At 33.9% G+C, this 26,225-nt stretch overlaps 3 protein-coding genes across 3 annotated transcripts; 2 read left to right on the top strand and 1 right to left on the bottom strand.

The window, feature by feature from the left end:
• The first annotated feature begins 5,587 nt into the window (after positions 1–5,587).
• Positions 5,588–10,994, top strand: LOC147560314 (beta-glucosidase 12-like). The gene is made up of 13 exons (XM_086657989.1): positions 5,588–6,039; positions 7,590–7,659; positions 7,771–7,829; positions 7,979–8,054; positions 8,144–8,215; positions 8,308–8,395; positions 8,524–8,740; positions 8,823–8,938; positions 9,014–9,234; positions 9,385–9,416; positions 9,540–9,645; positions 9,946–10,054; positions 10,631–10,994. Exons 1-13 carry the CDS (start codon positions 5,731–5,733, stop codon positions 10,869–10,871), a joined length of 1,716 nt encoding a protein of 571 aa, XP_086514115.1. The 5' UTR covers positions 5,588–5,730; the 3' UTR covers positions 10,872–10,994.
• An 8,934-nt stretch (positions 10,995–19,928) lies between these two features.
• On the top strand, positions 19,929–22,897 carry LOC147560315 (uncharacterized). The gene is made up of 4 exons (XM_086662497.1): positions 19,929–20,481; positions 21,686–21,833; positions 22,258–22,351; positions 22,441–22,897. The coding sequence occupies exons 1-4, from the start codon at positions 20,081–20,083 to the stop codon at positions 22,746–22,748; spliced, it is 951 nt and encodes a 316-aa protein (XP_086518623.1). The 5' UTR covers positions 19,929–20,080; the 3' UTR covers positions 22,749–22,897.
• Positions 22,898–24,125: 1,228 nt separating this feature from the next.
• Positions 24,126–26,225, bottom strand: LOC147560316 (xyloglucan endotransglucosylase protein 6-like). Its single transcript, XM_086662501.1, has 4 exons — positions 25,854–26,225; positions 25,661–25,761; positions 25,364–25,557; positions 24,126–24,780 (listed from the first exon to the last, which is right to left on the bottom strand). Exons 1-4 carry the CDS (start codon positions 26,032–26,034, stop codon positions 24,354–24,356), a joined length of 903 nt encoding a protein of 300 aa, XP_086518627.1. The 5' UTR covers positions 26,035–26,225; the 3' UTR covers positions 24,126–24,353.

Below are 26,225 nucleotides of genomic sequence, written 5' to 3' on the forward strand. Positions count from 1 at the left end.
TTTTTAATGCTTTTTAATCTTATCCATAACAGATATGAGTGGGGTTGCATAAATATCTCTCTCTATATATCCATTATATAAAAGGGGAGGAGCGCCTGTCAATAAATCAACTAATGGCGAGAAAAAACATGATATTCATCCCATAAGCATCTAGTATTTTTCGGTTGAGTAGTGTAATCAACCAAGGCCATAGTTCAATAGTGTCCTCGGTCTAGTACTTGAGGACCATACCCAATTTGAATTGGATTTATTTTTGTTGAACAAACCTAAAAGACTTTTCACTTACTAAATTTAAACTCGTACTTTTATATAGCGCAAGATACAGATGATTCAGAGAGTACTCCTAACTAAACTAGGTGGGACTATCACAAGTAACATACTTCATTGGTGTATACACACATCATTAATTCACAACTAGTTCAAAAGATAATGAAAAGTCTAAATATCTTGAATTGACTGGCTAAGACAAGCATGAACAAAGTTGAATGGGTAAGGAGACAGAAATGATAGAATTTAAATTGGATTTATATTCAAAAAAGTGTCACTAGTACTTTATGAGAGTGAGAAAAAGAGAGACATTAATTTTCATGGACTTCACTAGAGAAAAGACACCAAAAATAATTCTAAATGGAATTCCCTATCAGATAGTATAATTTAGCAAGAAGACATCATGATATTGTAAAAGAAAGCAATAGTGACATTGGAAATCCATTACTTAAATTCACTTATTTGACCAAACAGATCCTTAGAGAATATAACTAAAAAAGCAAGTAATAATCTCATCCACATGTAAATATAACTTTTTTTTTTTTTCTAAAGACATGTAAATATAACTCAATCATGCCCATAGTGAAATATCTATTTGCCTAAAAGTTGTATACATCTTATAGACTCTTTGAGTAGGGGCCGAGAGTCGGATAACACGAACTTTCTCTTGTAAAACAAAGGTTTATCTGTAAGGCAGTTAGTCTCACTTTATTTTATAAAGATTTTTCGCAGTTGGGTCATAATATAAAGCGTTTGTTATTTACATTATGGTTAGGTTCTTTTTGAGTGGTTTGGCATCTAGACTAGTTAGGTAGAGGAACCTGAATGTTTTATGGCAGAACCGTGCCAAATCACTTGCACTGTGTGTGGAGCTAAGCTCTACATGGTACCAGATCCCTTCCATTTCGTTCTTCACTTAGGTTCTACATGGTGCCTGTTAAGCCTGTCACGTGTGGGTCTAGCTCTGATACCATGTTAAGTTTGTAGTAATCTAACTCAAAACTAATTGACAATGAGTGGAGAAAACCTATACATTATATTCCTGGTTACTAGTTACTCCTTCTCTCATGTGGGACTATTCTCACAGTCTCAAATCCCTTCCATTTCATCCTTCACTAACTAATGGAAGTTTCCACGTAAGAAGTTTCCAAAACTTCCACCTGGTCTAGTTGCTCTTAGATGGTGTGTGTGGAGAGTGAAATGGGTACGGAAATTTATAATACCTCTCAAAACTTCCTCTCTTGTTCTCACCATTTAGAAATGAGAAATGTTATATACACTTGCCATTTCTACCTACCACACTCACATCTTCTTTGATTCCAACAAATATTACCTTAGTAGTGAATTTATATACTCATAAAAATGGTGAGTGTATTTAAAATTTCCCTTTAGAAATTGAGAGGAGAAAACTTGAATATGGAAGTTCAACCATACCCACTAAGGTATCATGCATGGTGAGTTCAGATTGGATGCTGGTGAGTTTAAGTCAATGCCAGGGCTCAAGTTTAATGGCCCAAGAGCTTATTGGGCTCATATCATAAGAAGGTTCTTGTGGGTGCTGAATTCCAACTAGAAGAGAAAACGGTTTCACTTTGTTAGTGTTTTTTAACAAAAGTGTTGATGTTTATTATTATTTTTTTTGTTGTTGAACTGGTGTTGATGTTTATGTTAGGTGCAACTTTGTTTTTCATTGGACACTAATATCATTACATTCGATATGACATACATACAACGTGATCAAATACATGAATTAAATAAACATTCTAATTATCCTAGTGACCAAGTATGTAAGCCTACCCTTTACCCTTTTTTCTCAAAGTTTGAATTTGTGTTGTCCCACTCTTCCATATTTGAATTGTCTAATGGCTTAAAACCAATATAAATCAACAAGTTTGATGAGTCCTCCATCCCGAGTTAAATAAATATAAATAGTTTAAAATCTAACTCGAGTAGGTTTAGGATTTAAGGTAGATTTCATATGTGACTTACAAAAAAAAACAAAAAATAATGGAAGTCGCCAACCATAACTGATTCCGACCATGTAGAAAGAGAGCGGACAAGAGAAGAACGATCTAGATTAAAGTGTAGAAAGATAAAATGAAATTTTAACTGTTAAGTTTGACTAACGAAATTAAAATTATGAGACTAAATTAGAACACTGAGTAAATAGAAGTGAGGGTAAAACATGTAATTATTCTTTTTACATAACAATTAGAACTGATATATAAACCAATACTATCTATATAATAAAGGAGGGTATCTTTTTTAGAATATATCATCATCTTCACTGACTAAGATTACACCTCGCAAATTTATCTCTAATTACTGAGATTACATATCCGAAACTTATCTCCAAAAGCTGAAATTATACCTCTCAAATTTATTTTCAAAGACCGAGATTACACCTCCACAACAAATTCCAAACGTTGAGATAATAGAAATTGTTGGTGTTCACTAGACACCGACTATACCCTTGTGTCTTCATAAGTAATGAAAAAGAAACCTACATGGACTTGAAACTTGGAAGTGATATAAAACAAACAATTAATTACCCAATCCTAGTATCAAAAAGAAAATACCCACCTCCCTTGCAAGTTGCAAGAAAGAAATTGAAATCGATCAATCCTAGTATGAAAAAACTTAAGTTTGTATAAAATAATACATATATTTTGATAGGATGTCCATGTGGGTCTTATTGGACATATATTAATAAGACCAAATCAAGATTTTGTTGCTCTTACCAATACTTGCCAGTATTTAAAATTAAAAGATACCCAATCTGCATAATTAGAGCATGGGAGGAAAATAGCATACTTCTTTTTTTTTAATGGTTGAAAGAGGAAAATAGCATCTTGATCAAGTGAGAAGAACAATATTTTCTTCTTTATAAGATAACTACAAAATCAACCAGACAGATACTTCAATAATGAACAATAAAAGAAAAATTTAATGAAAACTTGAATCCCAATTACCAAAATAAAAGAAAAAAAAGGACATACAAAATTGTATTTTATTTTGCAATTGCATTACAAAATCAGCATTTGAATCTTCTTCTTGAAAACTTCAAACACGGTTTTAAATTAGAGTTAATTCTTATATGGCCCCCTACTTTGTGACCAGCTTCCTTTATGGCCCCCTTTTTTTCGTAAATTCAAATATGACCCCCTATTTTCAGGTAAATGTCATTACTACCCTTCTTAATTCTAAATTTAAAACAATAAAAAAAATTATTTCCACCTCACCCCTCTCTCTCCACCTCATGTCTCCCTACACCTCACCCCTCTCTCTCTCTCTCCAACTCACCCCTTTCTTCTCCGGCAAGGTTTTCCGACCGGCCACCTTCAAACTAAAAAAAAAAAAATTTCTCTCTTCTCTCTCTCTCTAAATTTTTTTTTTTTAATCTCTCCACTTTCTCTCTCTCTAAAACTCCGGCGAAGGGGGTTTCCCTTCGCCGGAGGATCTGTTCACGAACAGAGCTGTTGTTCACGAACAGATCTCTGTTCGTGAACAGATCCTCCGGCGAAGGGAAACCCCCTTCGCCGGAGTTTTAGAGAGAGAGAGAGTGGAGAGATTTAAAAAAAAAAATTTAGAGAGAGAGAGGAGAGAGAATTTTTTTTTTTTTTTTAGTTTGAAGGTGTCCGGCCGGAAAATTACCTTGCCGGAGAAGAAAGGGGTGAGTTGGAGAGAGAGAGAGAGGTGAGTTGGAGAGAGAGAGAGAGGGGTGAGGTGTAAGGAGAGATGAGGTGGAGAGAGAGAGAGGGTGAGGTGGAAATAATTTTTTTTATTGTTTTAAATTTAGAATTAAGAAGGGTAGTAATGACATTTATCTGAAAATAGGGGGTCATATTTGAATTTACGAAAAAAAGGGGGCCATAAAAGAAGCTGGTCACAAAGTAGGGGGCCATATAGGAATTAACTCTTTAAATTATTGAGGATGATCGGGCATGGATCGAGGATTGTGAAAAGTGAGAACGACTAATTTTCACTTTGATGTTTCATTTTGTTAACGATCTCATATGCTCTGCTTTCGGAACCACTTCTGGGAGTGTCTGTCAAAATAGGTTTACTGTCATTTTATCCGCTTTTCTGAGCAATAATTCTACAATATCTTAATGACAACCCTTTCGATTGGCCATTTTGGCAATGCTTTCATATAGCACCTATACCGAGTTATACGGACTCTTCGGCACAAATTCCTCTTGGCAATATAGATACCATATTGTGAAATGACGAAAATAACATTTTTCTTATATGGGGGATTTTAGTATTTTTCATATTGTAAAATGACAAAAATACCCTTTTTTTATATGAGGGAGTGCCCGAGAGAGTGTCCGAGAGCGTCCCTGTATCAGCCCCATAACTTATTTTGTTAGTTTTATTTGTTTACAAAGTTACAAGAACCGATATTTAGGTAAGCATTTCATAACAAAATAAAACAATTGACTTTCTCTCACTAAATCTGGACCGACCAAGTACTACGGCCGAGCTTGCAAAAACAAAAGAAATACTCCGGCTGAGATTCAACTGGGATATTGATCGGGCATACCGTCAAATTTGAAACCCATAAGTTCACGTGGGAATAACCATATCAGGATTCAGGCATGCATGATGGCATGGCTATGTAGTCTCTCTCTCTCTCTCTCTCTCTCTCTCTCTCTCTCTCTCTCTCAGAACTCCCAATAATAGAGGTAGAAATCTCACTTCCATAAAACCGAACCCCAAGAAACACTCACTCCCATAAGCCCTAAATCCCAAGAAACACCCACTTACAGTACGAATTAACAAAAAGGTTTTACTAACATGTATTTAAGGCATGCAGGATACAATATTGGAACCAGGATTATATCAGTGAGATTAGTTAAATTTTAACTTACTAATTAAAAGACTTATAATTTAACATTTGCAGCCCCTAAAGTACACATTTTAGAAGAATCGAATCTAAAGACCATAACATCTTAAGAAACTTGAATGACAAAACTTATTTAGTCCGAAAAAGTAAGTCAAACACAACTGAAAGGCTAATGTCAATCGGTACATATTGATCCAACACCTTCACTCTCTCTTAAAATATTTAGCCCGAAAAGTAGGCCTATCACTACTCAAAGAACGATATGGTCGGTCCAGATTTACCAAACATCTCGTTTGTGAAATATGTTTGGTCAATCAGAATCGACCACATCAGCTTTGGGGTACTTCTGGTTGGGCCACATTTTTTGGATGCTAAGCATAAAAAAATACTAAAAAAAATTGCTCAATTTCCAACATACCAATTCATATCTTCATGAAGATTTATAACCACGTGAACAATCAGCTATCCTATAGGGTCTTAGTTTCCATGCATCTTCATCATCTCTCATTCAATCTCTCTATATAAACCCTAAGACAATTAGCTACTCTCACACTACTCATCCTTCTATCTCTCATTCACCTCTTACTTTCTTTGATCTCTAGCTAGCTTCAAACATGGCCCTCCTCAATCTTTCTCTTCCACAAACTCGATCGAGTTTCTCTCGTTTCAATACTTCTAAAGGAATCTCTTCTACTTATACTCCTAAGATTACTTGTCTTAGAAAGATAAATATTTCTAAGCATAGTAATAACCTAATAAGATGTGAGGCAGCAACAACAACAGCTATCCCTCCTCTAAGTTCTAACAATGGAGGAGCAATTCCAATTCCAATTACACCACTTGGACCTGCTACTCTTCCTGCTATTAAGAAGTCCGATTTTCCTGTTGATTTCAAATTTGGAGCTTGTACTTCTGCTATTCAGGTTTTTTTTTGCATATATTTTGTACTTCTAATCCTTTAGATCTTAATTAGAAGTTAACTTGTTAGTTATGTTGATGAGATCTTAAAGAAAAAGAAATGTTAAATGTAGTGTTGTTAAAAAGGCCAGGCCGGCCGGGGTTGGGCCCGGGACCGGCCCGGCCCGTACGGAAAACGGGCCTGGCCAACCCGGGTTCTATTCCGGGCCCGGGCAGGGCCTATGGTTTGGGCCCGACGGGCCCGGCCCGGCCCGTCAAAACTTTTTTTTTTTTTTTTTCATGCCTTATTTTAAAAATTTAGATAATTTGAAAACATTCCTTTTGGAAAAGATCTATCCAACAAAATCGTTCCTAAAAGATTCATTTCCATAAAATATTTTCGAAAAATCTTTCCTAACTTGTTAATTTATCTATTTAAATCATCCTCTATATTATTTCCAAAACGTAATTTCTAAAATCACTTTCACGAAATCTTTTCAAAAATCTTTCTTAAACTTGTTAACCTATTTATGTAAATCATTTTCTATTTATATAAATCATCCTCTACTAATTAGTTTCAAAATATAATTTCTAAAATCATTTCCCAAAATTCTTTTCATAGAATCTTTCCTAAACTTATTAATTTATTTATGTAAGTCACCCTCTATTAATTATTTCCAAAAAGTAATTTCATAAATCAATTCAAAAAACTCTTTCTGAAAATCTTTTCTATACTTATTTATGAAAATTATATCCTATTAACTAATAACTATTCCTAAAATCTTTCCAAAAGTCATTTCTAAATCATGTCATTATTTATAGAAAATCCTTTTTAAAGTTTTAATTTTTTATATTCAAAATAAACAATAGATTTGTATTTTTTTAATTTAAATTTTGGTTTTTCAAAAAAAAAAAAATCTATATATATTATAGAAAATCCGGGCTGGCCCGACCCGGCCAGGCCTGGGTCTATACCCAGTCCCGGGCTGGGCCCTTGTATAGCCAACCCCGGTTGAGCCCGGCCCGGGAAACTTTCAACCCGGGTTGGCTAGGCCCGGACCGGTTACTAGCCTGGCCTGGACAGGCCCGGGTCGGGCCGGCCCGACCCGGCCTTTTAAGCATCACTAGTTAAATGACCCGAAAAAAGAAAAAGCGGACCCATGGAAATGGCTGATGTGGGTGCTCTTGGAGAGAAAGATGTCCGGCCAATCTAGGCCGATCACATCTGCCTCTGGTCCGCATGATTTTCCGGGCCATCTATCGCCTTTGAACTAGAAATTGTAAGGGTACTGATAGTGACCAGGCTGATTTTGGCCTGACCTGTCAAACCTGAAAACACCGTCGGCAATAGTTACTCCGGAACGGATTATTTCCGTCGGTACCTTCGTCGGCAATAGTGCTCCCGACGCTGATTAACGCCGACGTTTTTTAGCCGTCGGTGGACACCTTTGCCGACGTTTTCATTAGTTACCGACGGTTTTATGCCGTCGGTAATAACCTCTATTTTTGTAGTGGATTCAAGTATGATATTTTTCATCTTGTTAATTGATGATATTGTTGATTATAATGAATGCAGACGGAAGGACCAGCCAGCATAGGAGGAAGGGGACCTTCGACATGGGACAGTTACATCACCACTGGACAACGTACGTAGATAAACCTAATTTACCAAATTAATTTATTTACTTTCGAAAAATATATTTCATGCCTTAAATTTTCTCATTACTAACCTTCAACTCTGGCAATTGTTTTTGTAGAATTTACATTTTTACCGGAATCTGATAATATCGAGACTTTATCATACGTAAAATATATGGTGAGATATTATGTGTCTAACAAAAGTTTGAAGTCGGTAATAATTATGCATAAAAATGAATAAAAAAACGATACTTAAATTATTGTTTTCATTTTTGTAAGAAACGAATGTTAAATATGTAATCTTTTGCTAATGTATATGACTTATAGGAAGATATAGCATTGTTGAAGGCCATGGGTGTCAATGTCTACAGATTCTCCATCTCCTGGAGCAGGATATTGCCAAGTATATATATATGCTCTCTCCACCTTCCCACTTATACCTTTTACTTTCGTATATATCCGATTTTGTACTTGACTAATATTAATGTGCAGACGGCAAGGGGGAAGTAAACCAAGATGGTATCGATTTCTACAACAATCTAATCAATGAACTGATAGCTAACGGTAATTAAGTGTACCCACCACTATATTTTGTAACTGATTGATAAAATTTCGACATTAAATTGCTTAAGCGGCTTAATGTATTCTTGTTGTAGGGATTGAGCCCTTTGTGACATTATTTCACTTCGACTTACCATCAGCTCTACAAACTGAGTACAATGGCTTCTTAAGTGAGAATGTTGTGTAAGATAATTTTCTAAAACTATTTCATCGTTTAATTTGTATATTCTTATGAAACTGGTTGATCCCCTTTTTTATATATAATAATAATAATATATATTTATTGATTAATATTTTGTGTAAACTATTAGGAACGATTACCATAACTACACCGATATTTGTTTCAATACCTTTGGAGATAGAGTTAAGAATTGGGCAACATTTAATGAGCCATCAATTTACTCACAAAGCGGGTACGTATTAGGACTCACCGTAGCTGACGATCCTGCAACTAATCCCTACATTGTTGCTCACAATATCATTTTGAGTCACGGTTCTGCCACTTCAAACTACAAAAACAATTATCAGGTGAGTATAATTTATTTTACTCTTATTAATTTGATTAATAGATAAGTTTGATTTAGTTTATTATTATTATTATTATCGTCAGGTTCTTCAAGGAGGCCAAATCGGAATTACATTAAATACAGAGGGGTATGTACCACACTCTGAAAAAATCGCCGATAAAGAAGCAGCAGCAAGAGCTTTCTCATTCGAAGTTGGTTGGTAAGTGGAGTATTATTTTAAAGAAATTTAGTCTAATAATTAATAAATTAAAATGTTAATCAATTTGTTAATTAGGTTTATGGAGCCATTGGTGTATGGAAATTACCCATTTATCATGAGGGCTTTGGTTGGTGATAGACTTCCAACATTCACACTTGAACAAAGGAAAATGGTTAAAGGGTCATGTGATTTTGTTGGTATCAATTACTACACTTCAACTTATGCAATTGGTCTCCCGATAATTGCTAATTCCACCCCAACTAGTTTTGCTGCCGATATGCATCTCGAAACAACACGTAATTATCAAAATACTTATTTTCTTATTTCTATTATTATTATTATTATTATTATAATTATTATTATTATTATTATTATTATAAATATAGTTAGATAAGTTATTTTTTTTCTACTTTAATCGTTTCGTTCATTTTTTTTTTAAATCGCAGCTATGAAGGATGGGAAGCCTATTGGTATTCCGGTAATATTATATATCACAATCCCTTTTTTTTTGTTAATCAAAATTTTAACGGTAATTTGGAAGGGTTAATTAATATCATGGAATATGAGAAAATTCTTACTTGATTCTTTTACTTGGTGGCAGGATGAGGGAGATTCATTCATTTACTCTGTACCAGATGGACTAAGAGATATCTTGATTTACATGAATAAGAATTATGAAAGCCCTAAGATCATCATTACTGAAAATGGTTAGCTAATTTGTTTGCTTAATTATGAAAATTGTGTGACAATTTATGATGGTAGAAGAGAAACAAAAATGACACAAAACCTCCCTTACTGACGCCTTGCTTACGTGGCTAAAAAGACCCAAATATCAATTGCCTTATTAGGGACGGTAACCAAGGGAGTCATCAAGGAGGTGCTTGTATTAAACTGACGTTTTTTAACTGATGTCTCCAACTCGTAACCCTAATCGGCTAGTCTTCATCCCCTCTAGTATCAACTACCCTGATAAGATTAATAACGGTTTGTGTGACATTTTGAAACAGGGATTGCTCAAAAGAGAAATGATGAACTTTCACCGGCTGTGGTGGAAGATGATAGGCGTCGCATCGTCTTCATTCGTCGACATCTAAACGCAGTTTTAGAAGCTTTGAGGTTAGCCATGTTTTTATCATATACTAGAACTCTAAAAGATGTAATGAATTTGATAGAATAAGTTTATAACTATCATGAAGTGCAACTATTCTATTTCTGTAGACATATTATACTCAAACCTCCACACATCTGTTCTTTTGTGGTTGATGCACCTCAAATCGTTGGGCCGGCCCATCAAGCAAGAATCTAGGCTTGATAAACAAGCAACTCAAAGCTAAGTAGCAATGAGTGTCCTCAAATGTCCTAAAAAAATTTAGTTGGTCGTCAAAATCCTCTTTCCATGTAGAACTACCATCACACACATAAATCTTATACTGCATAATTCAAGAAGATAACTTCTCACGTATTTTAGTTCAGTAATAACATATATACATTTTTATGTAAGAGATTCCATTTCCTGATTTTACAGTCGTTTGACAAAAAGATAACATATGTAACGCTGATCGCGTACGTTAAGATCTTATCACTTTAAGTTTCATTTACCCATAAATATTAAAGTCGAATAAAAGATTATTTCAAAATCAATTTTTCTACTTAAAGGACTAATTATATTGTTATTTATGTATATATTTATAGCAAGGGGGTGAATGTGCAAGGTTACTTTGTGTGGTCACTAATGGATTGCATGGAAGTGGGAGGTTACAAATATGGTGATACATACACAATGAGATTTGGACTCAACTACACAGATTACAGCAGTGTTGATGTCAAACGTAGCCCAAAGAAATCTGCACAATGGATGACAAAGTTCATGAGTGGTGAAGCCATTGGTGAAGAAGCTGTTTCTCTTGAACCAATTTACGATTCATTTAATTGATCACTTTTCATCTATTTTACTACTATGTTTTTTCCATTTTTAGGTCTCGCCTAAATGTCTTGCTTTGGGTTTATGTTTCTTGAATAATACGGAATTCATAGTAATTCTTTATCCAATAATAAATCGGGCCGGTAATTATAAGGCCCAAAATGGGGAAGTTAAAGAGAATCAGGCCCAGTGTAAAATAATAATGAGAAATAAACCCACTGGGTAAAAGTACGTAACTACCCTCATTTATATAAACTAAAGACTAGAGAGCCCCAACCCTAGTTTTGCCGCCCAAAATTCATTACGTCCCATCATCTCTATTTTCAACCATCCCTCTTTATTAGCCGAACAGAGTGAAACGATTCACTTCGACTTCTCCTTCTCTCTCTCTAACTTTTTTTCGAAAATCTCTCTACAAAACGTTCTTGAGCTCCAACTCCATAAATCTTATCATTCTTCTCATCTTCTCCGTTTTGTTGTTAGGGTTCCGGTTTGAAAGGGTTTTTTCTTGGGTTCGATTTTGAAAAAGGGAACTAGGGTTGTGTCGTTTCCGGTGAGAAACACCTCTATATTCGACGCCGATTGAGAAGCAACTATTTGAAAGGTATAAAAGAGTTGTTTATGTTGATCCTAGAATATTTTTGTTCGAACTCAAAACCACCAAATGTTTCGTTTCCTGTAAGTGAACATCCACATAAAATTTCGTATTTTAGGGTTTTTTTTTATGTTTTTGATTTTAGACTACTAATGTTTTGTTCGGACTAAGCAGCCTTAAACTACTAATGTTTTTTTGATGTTTTTGATTTTTAGACTACTAATGTTTTTTGATTTTTAGGGTTTTGCTTTTTTTTGTCTGAAGATCTTCAGAATGTTTCTAAAGATCTTCATCATGTTTGTAAAGATCTTCATCATGTTTCTTAAGATCTTCATCATGTTTTGATGTGTTTAAAAAATATAGATTTTGTTCTTCAGAAATATTTGGTATGTTGAAACCTTGTGTCATTTTCGATGGTTTTATCTTCAGATTTACATATAAAAATTCTTCGGTTGTAAACATATCTGGTTTTGGTGTTACTAGTATGTGAGATTGATGGGTATACTTTGTTTTCATAACTTGAGGGTTTGTTTTTCAAAACCACAACATATTTGTAAACAAATTTCATATTTGTTTAGATATATGGTTTTGTGCATACTGCTTTCTTAATTTTTTTTAACATCTGGTTTTATGCAGTAGCTTAAAACATTTTGGGTTCTGTTTCAAACACTTATGGTTTTGTTGTAGTTATTTTGAATTCTGTCTCAGACATTCAGGGGTTTGTTGGTGAATTTTGGGTTCTGTCCCAGACATTCAGGGGTTTGTTGGTGAATTTTGAGTGTTTTACTAGGACATTCTTATTGTCTGAAAGATTTTGTTCTCTGTTGCATTGAACCTCTTTGTCTATAGAACATTCTTATTGTCTGAAACATTTGTAAATATGTTTGTTGTTGAAAGATATGAGTTTTTGACATACAAATTGATTGTTTGCATATAGTTAAATGTTCATATCTTGGCTGTTATTATTTTTTTGATGCTTCTAATTGTACTGATATTTGGTTATTTGTCTGATTCAAGGAGACATCTGCTGCTGCTAGAGGCAGAAAAGATAAAGCAATTGCGGAAGACAACAAGAAAAAGGGCCCATCAATACAGTTTAAATGTAGCTTATATTTTTAGGAGCAAATCAGGTAACTAAAACAAACATAGTTATAATTTTTCTGAGCATATACTCATGTGCTCTAAACATACTAAAATATGTTTTGTTTTACCCGTAAAAATTAAGTGTACATATCCCTAAATTATTATCTGATGAGTAAACTTTAACTTTGAAAACATATATTTTTCTAAAAAACATAATTTCATTTGTTCTAAACATATCAAAATGTGTTGTCTCTATACTTTAATGTGTTTATATATCTACTGGAATGCTACGGAAGAGGTAAGAGAAGTCTTAGTTGATAAAACTCGTTATTATTTGAAACATTAGTAAATATGTTTGTTGTTGAAGAAATATGTTTTCAGCAGTCAAAATGAGTTATTTGCATATAGTTAAATGTTCATAACTTGTATGTTACTATATGTTTAATGTTTTTTTAATGTAGACAATTGATTATTTGTTAGCTGCAAGGACAAATCTGTTGCTGTGCGAGGGAGAAAAAAGATCGACATTAAAGAGAAAGTCATCGTTGAAGTTAATAAGAAAAAAGGGACATCACAATCTAACATATGTTAGTGGATTGGAGGATTAAGGTGTCATGTTGTGGATATTTTTGTGAACAATTTAACATATGTTCATCTGTATCGATATTTTGAAAAAACAAAGTTTGGAAAATGTAAACAATAGATGAAAAATGCTCTCGTATGATCGGCTTGTGCTACTTGCAATTTCGGAAAAGCAAGAACAACTTAATATTTGCTTTGAGCATATATATAATTTTGTTGAGAATACTTATTTCTGTTGTAAAAATAACAATGAATATAGTAGGAAATCTTCTTAACACAAAACTAAATGTTGAGGAGTTCAGAAATAAAATTGTTGAGAACATTTAGTAGAAAGCAAAATAGATTGTATTTAAAATTGTTGAGAACATATGTAATTATGTTCTGAACAACATATATAATGCATTAGTCAAAATAATATTTGTTCGTCAACGGATTTGTTCAAAAATTTACAAACTTGATGAGACAAACTAAGATTTGCTCAGGAATTCAGAAATAAAATTTAAAACATCTTAATATTAGGTAGAAAGAAAAATAGATTGTATTCAAAACAAAATATTGCAAAAAAAAAACCAATTTTTGGAACATTTGTTAAAATGTTGACAACATATATAACTATGTTCTCAACAACATATATAATGCATTGACAAAATATTATTTGTTCTTTAATGAATTTGTCAAATACAAAGAATAATATGCATAACATTTACTCAGTAAAACACCCAAAATTCATTAACAAACTCATGAATGTCTGGGACACAACCCAAAATAACTACAACAAAACCGTAAATATCCGAAACATAACCCAAAATGTCTTTAACATAACTTTAAATGTTTTCAAAACCACCCAAAATGCTAACCGAAGACAAAAGCTTTTTTACGAAGTAAAACACTTAAAAATCATCAACTTTTCCCTCAATGTCTGAAACAATCACAAAGGATAATTTGTCTTCCATATTCACTTGAAGAACCAACTTTTCACTGCATTGTAACAATCTTGTCTCTTCTTCACTCTCTGCTTCCAGCTCCTCCTTAACCTTGAAGAACATATAAACGATTTTATTATTTGAACAAAGTAAAATATTTCACAAAATATATGTCTTATTATCTGAACATATTAAAATATGTTTCATGCAAAACTGGACTGATGTTGGCTAATGCAGACAAAGTTTAGTATGCAAGTAACACATTTTAGGTATTTCAGAACATATCTGAATATGTTTACATCCAAAAAGAAATTGGCTCATCCAAATATAAACATATCTGAATTTGTTGACATCCAAAAAGAAATTGTTTCCGAAATTACCTAATTTGCTTTCAGCACATCAATTTCTTTCTCCAAACCTGCAAAGAAGTAAAATAAAACATGAAATCTGAAAAACATGAAACATCAATGAAAACATACAGATGAACAAGAAAGTTTTATCAAAACGAAATTTCACAAAGAGAAAGTTCAAAGAAAAAAATAGAAAAGGTTCAATGAAAGGCTTCCACTCCTCCATCAAATATTTGACCAATATGAGTAAACACAGGGCTCCAAGATTCAGATACTAGTGGTTGGTCCCTTAATGGAGCCTGATCTGGGTGTAGGTCAACCTCCATATGCAAATGCTGTGAAAAAATGTCTTCAAATTAATATATATTATAAGAACACAAAACTTTATGTTGATGGAGAACAAAAAATACTCTGAACAAAAAAGTTTGTGTTTGTGGAAGTGAAAATATGTTTCATGAAATTTATTAAAACAGAAAACATGAAATCACAAAAGGTGAAAACAAAAAAATATATGCTTCCAAAATCAGGGAATTATCTGAACAAAAAAAGTTTGTGTTTGTGGAAGTGAAAATATGTTGCATGAAATTTAGGAAAACAGAAAACATGAAATCACAAAATTCGTGAAAACATAGAACATATGCTTCCGAAAACAGAAAATACTTTGAACACAAAAAGTTGTGTTTCTGGAAGTGAAATATGTTTCATGAAATTTATGAAAACAACAAAAAATGAAGTTTATGAAAACAGAAACACATGAAATTTATGAAAACAGAAACACATAAAATTTATGAAACAGAAAACATATTGGGGTTTTGTTAGGACATAACTTGCTGTGTAACAAAATATGAGTGTGAAAACCAAACAAAATTTCAGAGAGACAGACTTTAAAGAAAAAATAAATGGAAAAGAAATGAAGATGAAGAACAAAGAAGGTTAAGATGTTTTTTTTGAAGAACACAAACTCTCTACAAACTAAAGAAGACTCCAAAATACAGCAAACATTTTTCAGTTTGCTCATTGTATTAACATCGTGCTAACAACATATTCTAAAATGCTTAAAATACTTGTCAATTTGTCTGTTAAACATCAATATCTACTAAAACGTAATTTCTAAAGAGAGAAACCGAAAAATAGATCTAAGTTTGTACTTTTTGAATTCTTAAACAAAAAACTCTCTAAAAGTTGTTCACCATGTTAAGAAATTAATTAATGAGGAAGTAATACTCAGAGACAAAATTTCTAGAAACATCAAGAAAAACTTCATTAATGGTGTTTAAAATCTTTAGATCTGAATTTTTTTTCTCTAAAACATCAAGAAAAAACATCATTAAATGAAGATGAACATAGAGAGAGGGAGATTGTTAATATGAAATGAAGATGCAATGAAGATGAACCTAGAGAGACAAAGTTTAAAGAAAACAAGAAGTGAAGATGAAATGGAGAAAATATGTTTTAGTTTGAAGAAATGAGGAAGATGAAACAACAAGTAATCATTTATTAAGTTGCAATAAAAGATTAAAGATGAAGATGAACATACCTTGACTGTTATTCCAAATGAGTTGAAGACCAAGGAAGAAGAAAATAATCAAATTGTGATGAAGATGAAGATGAAAACAAGGTTGTTGAAGATGATGACGATTTTGTTGAAGAAGATGACTGTTATATGGCGAAAAATCCGGTGGAGTTATATGAAGAAAATGAAACTTTCCGGTGGAGTTATATGAAGAAAAGGAAACTTTTGTTTCTCTTAAGGAGAGGGAGAGCAGAGAGAGGAGAGAGAGAAAAAAGGAAGGAAAGTTTTGGAGAGGGAGGGAAAACTATGAATTTATAATGGAAAGAAAATTCTAAAATCTGGGAAATATATATATAAAGGGTATAATAGGGATTAACAAAAGAAAGGAGTTCCTAAAGATGGAAAAACTGACCTAGGGATCCGAAATTGGGCTTGATATGGGTTTATTTTTGAAAAAAAGGGTTTGTTAAGTATTATAATTCTAGGGTGGGCCTTATTTTAGTTAACACCCCATTTTTTGGGCTTTTAACTAATTTTTTCTAATAAATCGGTGGTTATTTTGAATTGTGGTTCTCATGTATTTTTCTTCTTTATCTATATTATTACTACCAATGAAGAAGATATGATACACACACACACACACATAGAGAGGTTCTTTTTGAGCAAATGTCCCATCTTAATAATGGGCACTTCATAAAACCATCTGTAGTTCATTTACAACGGATTTTACAGAAGCGTCGCTATTACCATATTCAGCTACGGTTCAACTTTGTGTGTGAGTCTCCTATTTTAATTCCGACGTTCTCACCGTCGTTAAAGGTTACTTTTTGCCGACAGATTTGAAAAATATACCGTCAAGATTGAAACTACACCCATATCAGGGCAATATCCCATTATCACTGTCTTTCTCCTCTTCCTCACTTCAAAATTTCTGTTATTCCCCATTCCTTCCTTACCCTAAAACCCCTTCACTCCTTCATTCTTCGGTTGCCCTAATCCTTTTTCCTAAAGTTAGATTTCCCCATTCCGCATGATGTGCATAGCAGATGCTATGCAATGCAACTAGCAACAACTAGAACCGATGGCTTGTTAGCTAGAATCTCGCTCAACTAGTTTAAATGGTATAGGCCTATAGCCTTCTTTTTCCGGGTTAGCTATTTCTTATCCCTATTCCCTAGCTACTTTATGTTTGTATAATGTTGCAATTTTCAACATGGGCAATCTATGTAGGCACTCAATAAGAAATTTCCAAGATTAGTAAATATATACCATACTAGTGATTTTTGACGAGTGGAAGAAACTAGTTGTTGGATTTGCAAACGTAGAAATTCTACATAAAGTTGAAAAGAATAAGAGACTATTCAAAATGCGGCAAACCACACTATGGCAGTAATTAGACTACCGAAATTTGTGGTACCGTTAGAACTATCAAAAATTCAATAAAATTACAATAAATCATAAGCCCTTTTTGGAAGAATTGAAAACTAAAAAGTCTTTGTCTTGTAACTGTAAAATTTATAATATGATCTATTCAAACTTTCAATAGTGAAATTTTTCATTGTCTGGGTGACTAAAGGCAGAAAGGAAGAGAATATCTTCGTTAAGAATGAGTTTAACTTTACATCACGAACCAAGTCCACCACACCCGTAATTTTGAATTAAACATATAAAACCCTAGTTACTATCGACAAAAGGGTCTTTGTACTTCAAAAAAGTAGATTATGGAAAAGAAAGAGCTTCAATTTTTAATACAAATATTGTTTTTTCTTCTTGTAACTCTAATATAACAAAAAACAGCAGCAAAAATAACAGTAGCAAGACCTCCAATAATAACTCCACCACCAGCAATTGATTTATATGATGAATGATGATTTTGATGCTTACCCATCCTTCTGATCTCTGGAGCTTCTGCAATTTCTTCCTCTGTTTCCCCATTTTCCATTAATAATGATGAAGGAGATGAAGGAGAAGGTGTTCTCCCCAAACCAGAATCAGTACTCCTAACTTCTTCCCCAGAATTTGTTACTTCAAGTTGATCAGATTTATGACCAAAACCCTCAGATTTAAGAACTTCTAATGATAGAATCAAGATAAAACAGAGGAAATGAATCCTATCCATCTTAGTTGAAAATAGTACAATTTTCTGAGCTAGTCAGGTAGTGATGGAAGAATGTGAATGAGTGTTGTTCGGTTTGGAGTTTGGGTGGATATATTTATAGAGCCAAGAAGTTTGATATTTTATTTGTTACTTGTCTAGAGTTTAGGTGGTATGGGAGAATGCTATTGGGTTTGTAGTTTTTATTTGATTTGTCTTCCGTGGTGGTCCTAGTTTTTATTTACTCAACCTAACTAGCTAGACTCGTTTGTGTCTAAATTTTATGGTTGTGATGGACCAAAATCAATTCAGACAAATCAAACATCACGAAGCAGACAAAGACATACATTTTAGAGTTCGACTCGAGTCAATGCAGACTTCGAATAAGATGTTAGATCTGACATGAAACAAAATAAAAATTATCTTATTAGTACCACAATATTCTCTTTATTTGGACTTATGTTACGGAGTATTAGATTCAAATACATATAAAATCAGCTCTTGAGATAATCTAACTTTGCGAAAGGAACGAATAATACTTTGAATTAAATCTAGCTCTAATTAGTTCCGACTTTTAATAATAATGTTTTGAATTTGAATTAGAATAAATATAGACACCACAAAAGTTATGTGTGAGAAAGAGACAAGTAGTAGTGATTGTGTCCATAAAACAATAGAGTTTGTTATTGACTGAAACATGAATCTAAAATTTCACTTAAATTTATGTGGTTTTGGGAGTTTGTGGGAGTCGGTTTGACTTATGAGAAAGAAAGAAATGAGTCAGAATCCAAAGCTAAAAATCCATAAAAGTTGGAGATAGAGACAGAAATCAGATGGGGAGGAAAGTCATGGCCTCATGGGTATATATCTTTAGAATTTCTTATTCTATTGAGAAACACCAGTGTGTGTCAAGTCCTTGAGATTTACAGCTAATCACGCCGATGACAAAATACACACAGCATTTTGTTTGTCACCCATAAGGTGCTAAAAAATTTGGCTTCAAAATGTGATTGGGATGGTCAGATTTCGACCAATCAATAAAGGGAGAAACATAGAGCGCGAAATCGCTACACATTTCAAATTTCTCTATTTTTCAATACAAAATTTTCATTATATACTTAATACAATTTAATAGTGCACATCTTACATTATAATTGTGACTCTGAAGGAGATGTAGTCTGACAACTATTTTACTTTGAACTTCCAAAACTTAACTATGTGCCCTTCGAACTTTTCTCTTTTACCTGCTTTATTTGAGATTGTTGAGTTGCTTTTCCATATTTGGAGTGCCTTTTATATACTGCATTTATTACATTTTATTTCAATATATAATAAGCTTAGTTGATCATGACCAAATTCGCTTACCCAACCTAACATCTAAGAGGGAGATCGAGGGCGAGGGTAACACATTCACCTAGGTTCTCACTGCAAATGAAGAGTATTATTTATTGATCAAAGTGGGCGGTTTGTCAAAGGAAAATGGTCGGTGGATTTGTGAATTAGCAGGAGATAGTATTTTTTTTAAATTGTTCCGGGGCCACGCATGTAATCTTCTAATAATTTTATGTTTTTCTATATCTAATATGCTAGTGTCTTTAAAGGTTGAGATTACATCTTCCAAACTTATCTCGAATGATTGAGTTATACCTCCCAATTTATCTTCAACGGTTGAAATTATTGAACTATCTGTACACGACTACATCCTTGTACATTAACGAGATATTGAATACGTTATTATATATCTATATGGATGTGTCTATATCTGATGTCTACGCTCTCACTAAATTTTTAGATAACGACTCTTTTAACGGTGGTGAGGTGGGCCGGGTGGCAATCATGTGGTGCCTATAAAATTCCTAGAATTAACGTAGGCCCATAATTGTAAAGCCCATCAAATAATGGCTGAACCAATCCAATGAATCAGCCTCATTGGCTGAGTCATAAGACAAGTGGCGTGGTTATTGTCAACCGCCAAAACTTCACCAGTAAGTTAATTTCCCTCATTCCAATCAATCTTCCTTCTTCTTTCTCTCGATCGTTTCCTTTCCTCCAAAGAAAATTTCTAGAGAGAGAAATCAAAATGGGAGGAGGTGGAGTAGTGAGAGGAGCTGCATCAAAAGTAGCTAATTTTGCATATATCGGCGCCGGTAGAGGAGGATTTCGTGGAGCTCCGTCGCAAGAACAATCAATCGCCACCATCACCTCCTCCTCCTCAACTACTAAAAGTTTCCCTAATCCTGAAAAACCCATCAACATCACCTCCTCTTCATCACCAAATGGTAATCTCAAATCTTCATCTTTGATTCAGAATCAAACTTGGGGGGAATTGGACGATTGGGAGTTCACTGATGATGATAATGCAAGAGATGAAATTCTTTTGTCAAAATCGAAACAGAGTTTGGGTAGGGTTGTCTTTGGTGAAGTTCCATCTCTTGAGGAAGCTAAAGAAGCCACTTCTGATCTCAAAAATGCCCTAGAAAAGTAATGTTTATTTTTCCTCAAAACAAAAAACCCCTTCTTTCTTTTTAATTTCTTCAAATAAATGTAGTAAAAGATAACAAATTTGATTCTGATTGTCTCCAAACTATGAGAATTTCACTTGTTTTCCTGGAAAATACTACTTATATAGAATAGCTTATGTTAAAAAAAAATTAGTGAAGGAATTATATTTCCACATGAATGATGAATCATAACTTATAGAATTCTAGTTCTAATTGAAATTTTAAATCAAAATCATTTGAATTATGAGTCATTATGTATCTGAGTTATGGATTCTTATTATGTATGGGTCATTATGTGCAAGTCTAGGTTGAGCCCAAAGTGGCATATAGAGAAAACATAGAAGTTTGAGAAAAGTAAGTACCCAAGAATGTCAATAGTCCATCTCCCAATTTGAATATCGTTTGATATTTTATAGGATTTCTAGTTCATAAAATGTGCGTATCAACCTTTCGCCAATCTCTCCCTAAAAGAAAGGGGAGAAATGAGTTCTTATTATTGTTAAATATATCTTGAAACTAGTACTTCGTACTTTTCGACCAAACCCATCAATAAAAGGTTCCTTAATTTATCTTCCTTCGACTTTTTAGATGATAAAAACTTTGGGTTTGGACTTGGGAGTGTAGTCCGGTATGATGTCTTGAAGTGACATGCTATTATTACTTATCATTCATATTCTATGTGGTAAAGTCATAGTCTTGTTTTCTTTCAAATAAAACACTCATTGGCGACAAGCTTAAGGGAATGCTAGAAGTTTTGTTAGTTTTTCCCCGACCCAGATGAAAGATCCCATCGAAACGGCCAATCCCATGCATATTGTATGTACACTTGTTGCACAAATTGCATAGAATCATCATAGTAACTCTAGGTGCTACCCATCCGTCGGGATAGTTAAATAATGATCTTTGGTATCATCCTCTAAAGTAAGACATTTCATGAGGCTGTTAAGTTGATTCGAGATCTCACTAACAACGTTTTGGCCTAAAGAGTGTTCTTTCTCAATGAAGTCGGTTGATTAGGACAAATTTGTATATCTTAGGAACCGTACACGTGATCAACCACTCGTTGCCAACTGGTTTTGAGTTCTCATGAAACTGACTATACCCTTGTTTTCTTTTGTTTTATTACATAAAGAGGAAGATATATTCATATGGTTGAATCTCTTTTCTAATGGTAATCATTTCAGGAGCTCTTCATTTGTTACTAAAGAGCAAGGGTTAGAAGTTTCGGAAACTAAAGCTTGTGTTACTAGTGAGACAACGCTTGCCTTTCCTCCCATGTCAAAACCCGTTTTTCAAGCATTCTCATTGCTGAAAGAAAGTCCCGAAGCTCAGGTTTGACTTCACCTCTTTCGGTCGACTACTCTGTTGGATGATTTCTTCAACTAATTTTAATATTTTACTGATGAATTAATGTGGTAATGATGAATAACTTCCCTCAGATTAAACGTGTTAAAATTTGTGAACTTGCTTGCTGAAGATCAAGAGTTGTTAATTCTAGTAGTCTATCTTAATTTCTTAATATTTGATATGAATTACATGTTAACACTGCTCCGACTATATCTGGAAAGCTCGGGTGAAATAGAGTTGATCATTGAAACAATCGAGCAGAAAAAAAAAACAGAAACGAAAAGAAGAACAATGATCACGTCTCGATATTCGGCCAAATGAATGAAGAATTGTGTGTGCACCTAGTGTAGAATATTCTCGATCGCTGTTATATGTGCTTTTCATCTATATTACTTGGATTTATATGCAGAATGTTGTCGCTTCACTTGCCTCGGATAAAAACGTTTGGGACGCTGTGATGCAAAATCCGAAGGTTATGGATTTCCTCAAGTTACACCAAACTGGTAAGACTTTTCATCCTCTAATGACATTCTTAATTGTCCAAGTTTAAGCAATCATTCCTAGTTGTTTGTTGTTCATAAATCTTCCGCAGATAAAGAGTTTAATGACAATAAAGAATCCCCAAAGAACTTTGATCACGACAACAGTTTGCAACATTGTGAAACCTTAGGAGACATGTTTGTGAAATCTATAAAGAACCTAAAGTTTAGCGTGATGAAGATGATCAACAATCTATCTCTATTCTTTCAAGACATGATAGAAGATCAAGGAGCAGCGTCAAATATCTCCTTAGATGGCAACGGAAATGCCACTGCAACCAATGCTGGTCGAATCATGGGAGGTTCGTTCATGGCGTTGGCAGTCATGGCAATTATGGTGGTTGTGATCAAGCGAGGATAAACTTTCAACACGTAGACGTGAATTAGTCGATGTTAAAAACACTGAACTTTGTATTAAAATTCTCATTCAATAGTGGGGGGATTCAGCAGTGGACTAGGTGTGTTAATGATTTGCAGGTTGTTTGTGATAATACAGGAACCTTTTTAACCTGTTTTGATAGTTTGTGTTAGTTTTGTTCAAATTTCGAGTCCCACTTTATAAATGACATATAGAGGAAATAAACATTGTCTATGACAGCAGGCCTATCCATCTTAGTACACAAAAAGGAAAAACTTGTGAATATGAATTTGAATCACAAATTGCTATTTCTTCCCATGTTTTCAGCTGCCAACCTGACTCTTAAATAAATCATAGTAAATCCTATTAGGTGGTGAAATGATGAAATGTGATCCTGACTTCTGATCAATTTTCAGATTTCTGCCAATGGTCTATTTTATCATCCCATTTAAGTGTTTGAGTATTACAACAGACAATGATGTAGAAAATTGTCAATTCCCCTAACCCACACCTTCACTCAACCTAACATACAATTACTTCAACAAAAAAAAAAAAAAAAAAACCTAACATACAATTTATGATCATTCTCTCTCTCGCTAGAAAAAGAAAACACTGTCAACAAGAAACACACAGATCTGTGCCCTATAACATCTTTAATCTATAACAATAGAGGAAGCTATCTTTTATATAATATAGCTTATAGGTAAGATTGTAATTCTTAAACTTATATTTAAAGGTTAAAATCGCATCTTTCAAATTTGTCTTCAAAAGTTGAGACTATATCTTCCAAACTCCTTTTCAATAGTTACAATTATAAATCTTAAATTTATCTCTGACAGTGGATATTATAGAATTGTATGTGCCCGCTGGACACAAATTATACCGTCATGATAATATATTTCTAATATTTCAAATTCACTGATTCTCATTCTTTTTTTTTGTAGTGGGGTTGTTAGGACCCACCCTGAATCTAGTATGTCTTATTTTAATAACCTACAATCATTCCTGAAAACAAGATAGGAAGAAGAAATAATAAGATTCTGAAAAATAAGAAAAAGTATGATCAAATAAAGTTGTGAATGGAACTCTTCCTTTAGCCCTTTAGTTTAAAGTTATAAGGATGAAAGGACCACTCATTTGAGTGTGCTCTATAATGGCAAGGACCTACCAGGACCCTTGGATTTAACCACCTAAATACTAGTCTATAAGATCATAAGTTTTGTTAGTTGACGAAGACCGAAATCCGATAAAAAAAATAGCTAAAAGTGTGAGCCTACCGACCAACAGGTTGTCCACTAATTATTAGTATTCTATTTTGTACGTAATGTTACAATATTTGTTGTACTCTTCGAGCTTAGAAAATAAGGTAGCAAGACTAAATTGCTAGTAAAAGAGAATTTGATTGACTTTGGAAGTGAACTTAATAATAAACAACTTCATTTTTACATCTAAAGCAACAAACAAAAGATAGAGTCCATGTTGTAACCTTCCCTTTCTGATTTTTTACAATGTGATAAACCCAACATTCATAAATCCATCCCACCATGAACTCTGTAGAGAACCCAAAATGAAAAGCCTAAGAACAAGTGGAGTAGTACTGGTCACTAATTAGTGGTGATGTTCACATTCAACCGGAGTGACCGGAAACCTAGTAGTATCGGTACAATAATCGTAAATTTGATGGTGAGCTCGAACCCACAATAACTGATGATGCTGATGCAAATTTAGCTCCGATAGCATTGGCTCGTCCCACCAGTACCTTGCTTTCTCTGACTCACCACCACCACCACATTTTTTTACGTTCTCATCGTCCGTGGTTGTGATAGAGCACTCACAACCGTCGATTTCAAATCCCTTGTACGACGTAACAAAGGGAGCGTGAGTCCAGTCAGTCTTGACACGTCCGCCTTGGGTTGCCCAATCATCTGCATTCCATATTGAACTATATACACCCATTGGTTGATCCTTTGGAAATGGAATTCCTCTTTTCTCCTTGTTTGAGAAAACCCTTATCGGTGTTTCATCCACTGTGAAACTGAAACCCATAAAACAAAACTACATCAGAATTGGGTGTAAATAGTAAATAATTTGGGTGTAAATAGTACAAAAGTTAAAATAGTAAACAATTATTCCTCTTTCAATACAGAATGTGGTACGATACGGGTGACACGCCTCCGACACTCTTAACCAGACTACCAGAGGCGTGCACGGAATTCCCTCTGCGTATTTTAGCATATTAAGCTCAAAAATGTGACGTCAATTCTGTCAAGCGTCAAATAGAAAAGAAATAAAAGTGACGAGCTATATTACGCCGATACAGTGCGCACTTTAACAATTAAATGGCCCTTTATTACAAGTTTCTTCTTATTTAGCCCTCCATCTCTTCTACGATGCCTAAATAGTCCTCTTTTTGAGCTGCAACTTAGGCCATAATATGAGATTCCCCAAACTACCCTCCCTAACTGTAAAGAAACTTCTAAAACAGGACTGTTTGGTGTGTCCAGAAAAAATAAGGGGCCAAATGAGATATTGGTCTCAATGTGAATGTGATGGAAGTTCATTAATATTCTAGAGAGAGAAAGAGAGAAACTAGAGAGAGAGAGAGAGAGAGAGCTTACACAACTTGATGTTGGTTCCAAAGAATGGAGTAAGAATGGAAATCTGTGGTAGGATCAAACCAAAGAGATTGTCTTTCTTCTCTATTTCCAATACCATTCACATATACATTTGTTTGAACTAGATATGGTTCACCACTTGTATTCCCTAAGAACTCAAAATCAAATTCATGGTGTTTTGGTCCTTCTGATGACATCTGCAAATTCATATTCACAAAAAATCATCAGAACCCACATCACTAAATCACTAAATCTAAACAAAATTTCAATCAAAACCCAAAATCAAGATCAAATTTTTACATAAAATGCAGTAACAGTTCCAGCTGAATCTCCTTCAACAAGTTTGATCTGAACTGTTGTTTTTCCAAACATATATTTCTTCTTTGAAACAAATCCAGCTCCTGCAAAAAAAAAAAACAGAACATTAAGAAACAGAGCAAGAAAAAAAGAAATCTAGAGAGAGGAAGTTGTAATGGGTGATTGTTAAAAATACCAGAAGATTGATCAAGCTTAAGTTTAAGTTGTTCTCCTTCATTAACTACGTGATCTAATGACCAACTTGGTTCAAATAACTCATCAAACTTTGCTGATTTTACTAAACTGATTAAACCCATAACTAACAAGCTCATTAATATGAACTTATTAACAGAATTAGGAGGAAAGGGAATCGCCATTATGTTAAATTAGAGCTTTCTTTCTCTTTCTAAAACTTGTCTCTTTCTCTCTCTCTCTCTCTCTCTATGGAAAGGGTTTACTCTGTTTTGAGTGAGTGTGTGAAGAGTGAAGGGAAAGAGTTGAGCATTTTATAGGAGATTCGATTGGCTTACTTGATAAGCTCTCTTCTCCACTCTCGACCCACGTCATC

This window comes from Eschscholzia californica, unplaced genomic scaffold, assembly GCF_041429995.1.
Source record: "Eschscholzia californica isolate CP2 unplaced genomic scaffold, dmEscCali1.0.p SCAF_2, whole genome shotgun sequence".
NCBI classification, from domain to species: Eukaryota; Viridiplantae; Streptophyta; class Magnoliopsida; order Ranunculales; family Papaveraceae; genus Eschscholzia; species Eschscholzia californica.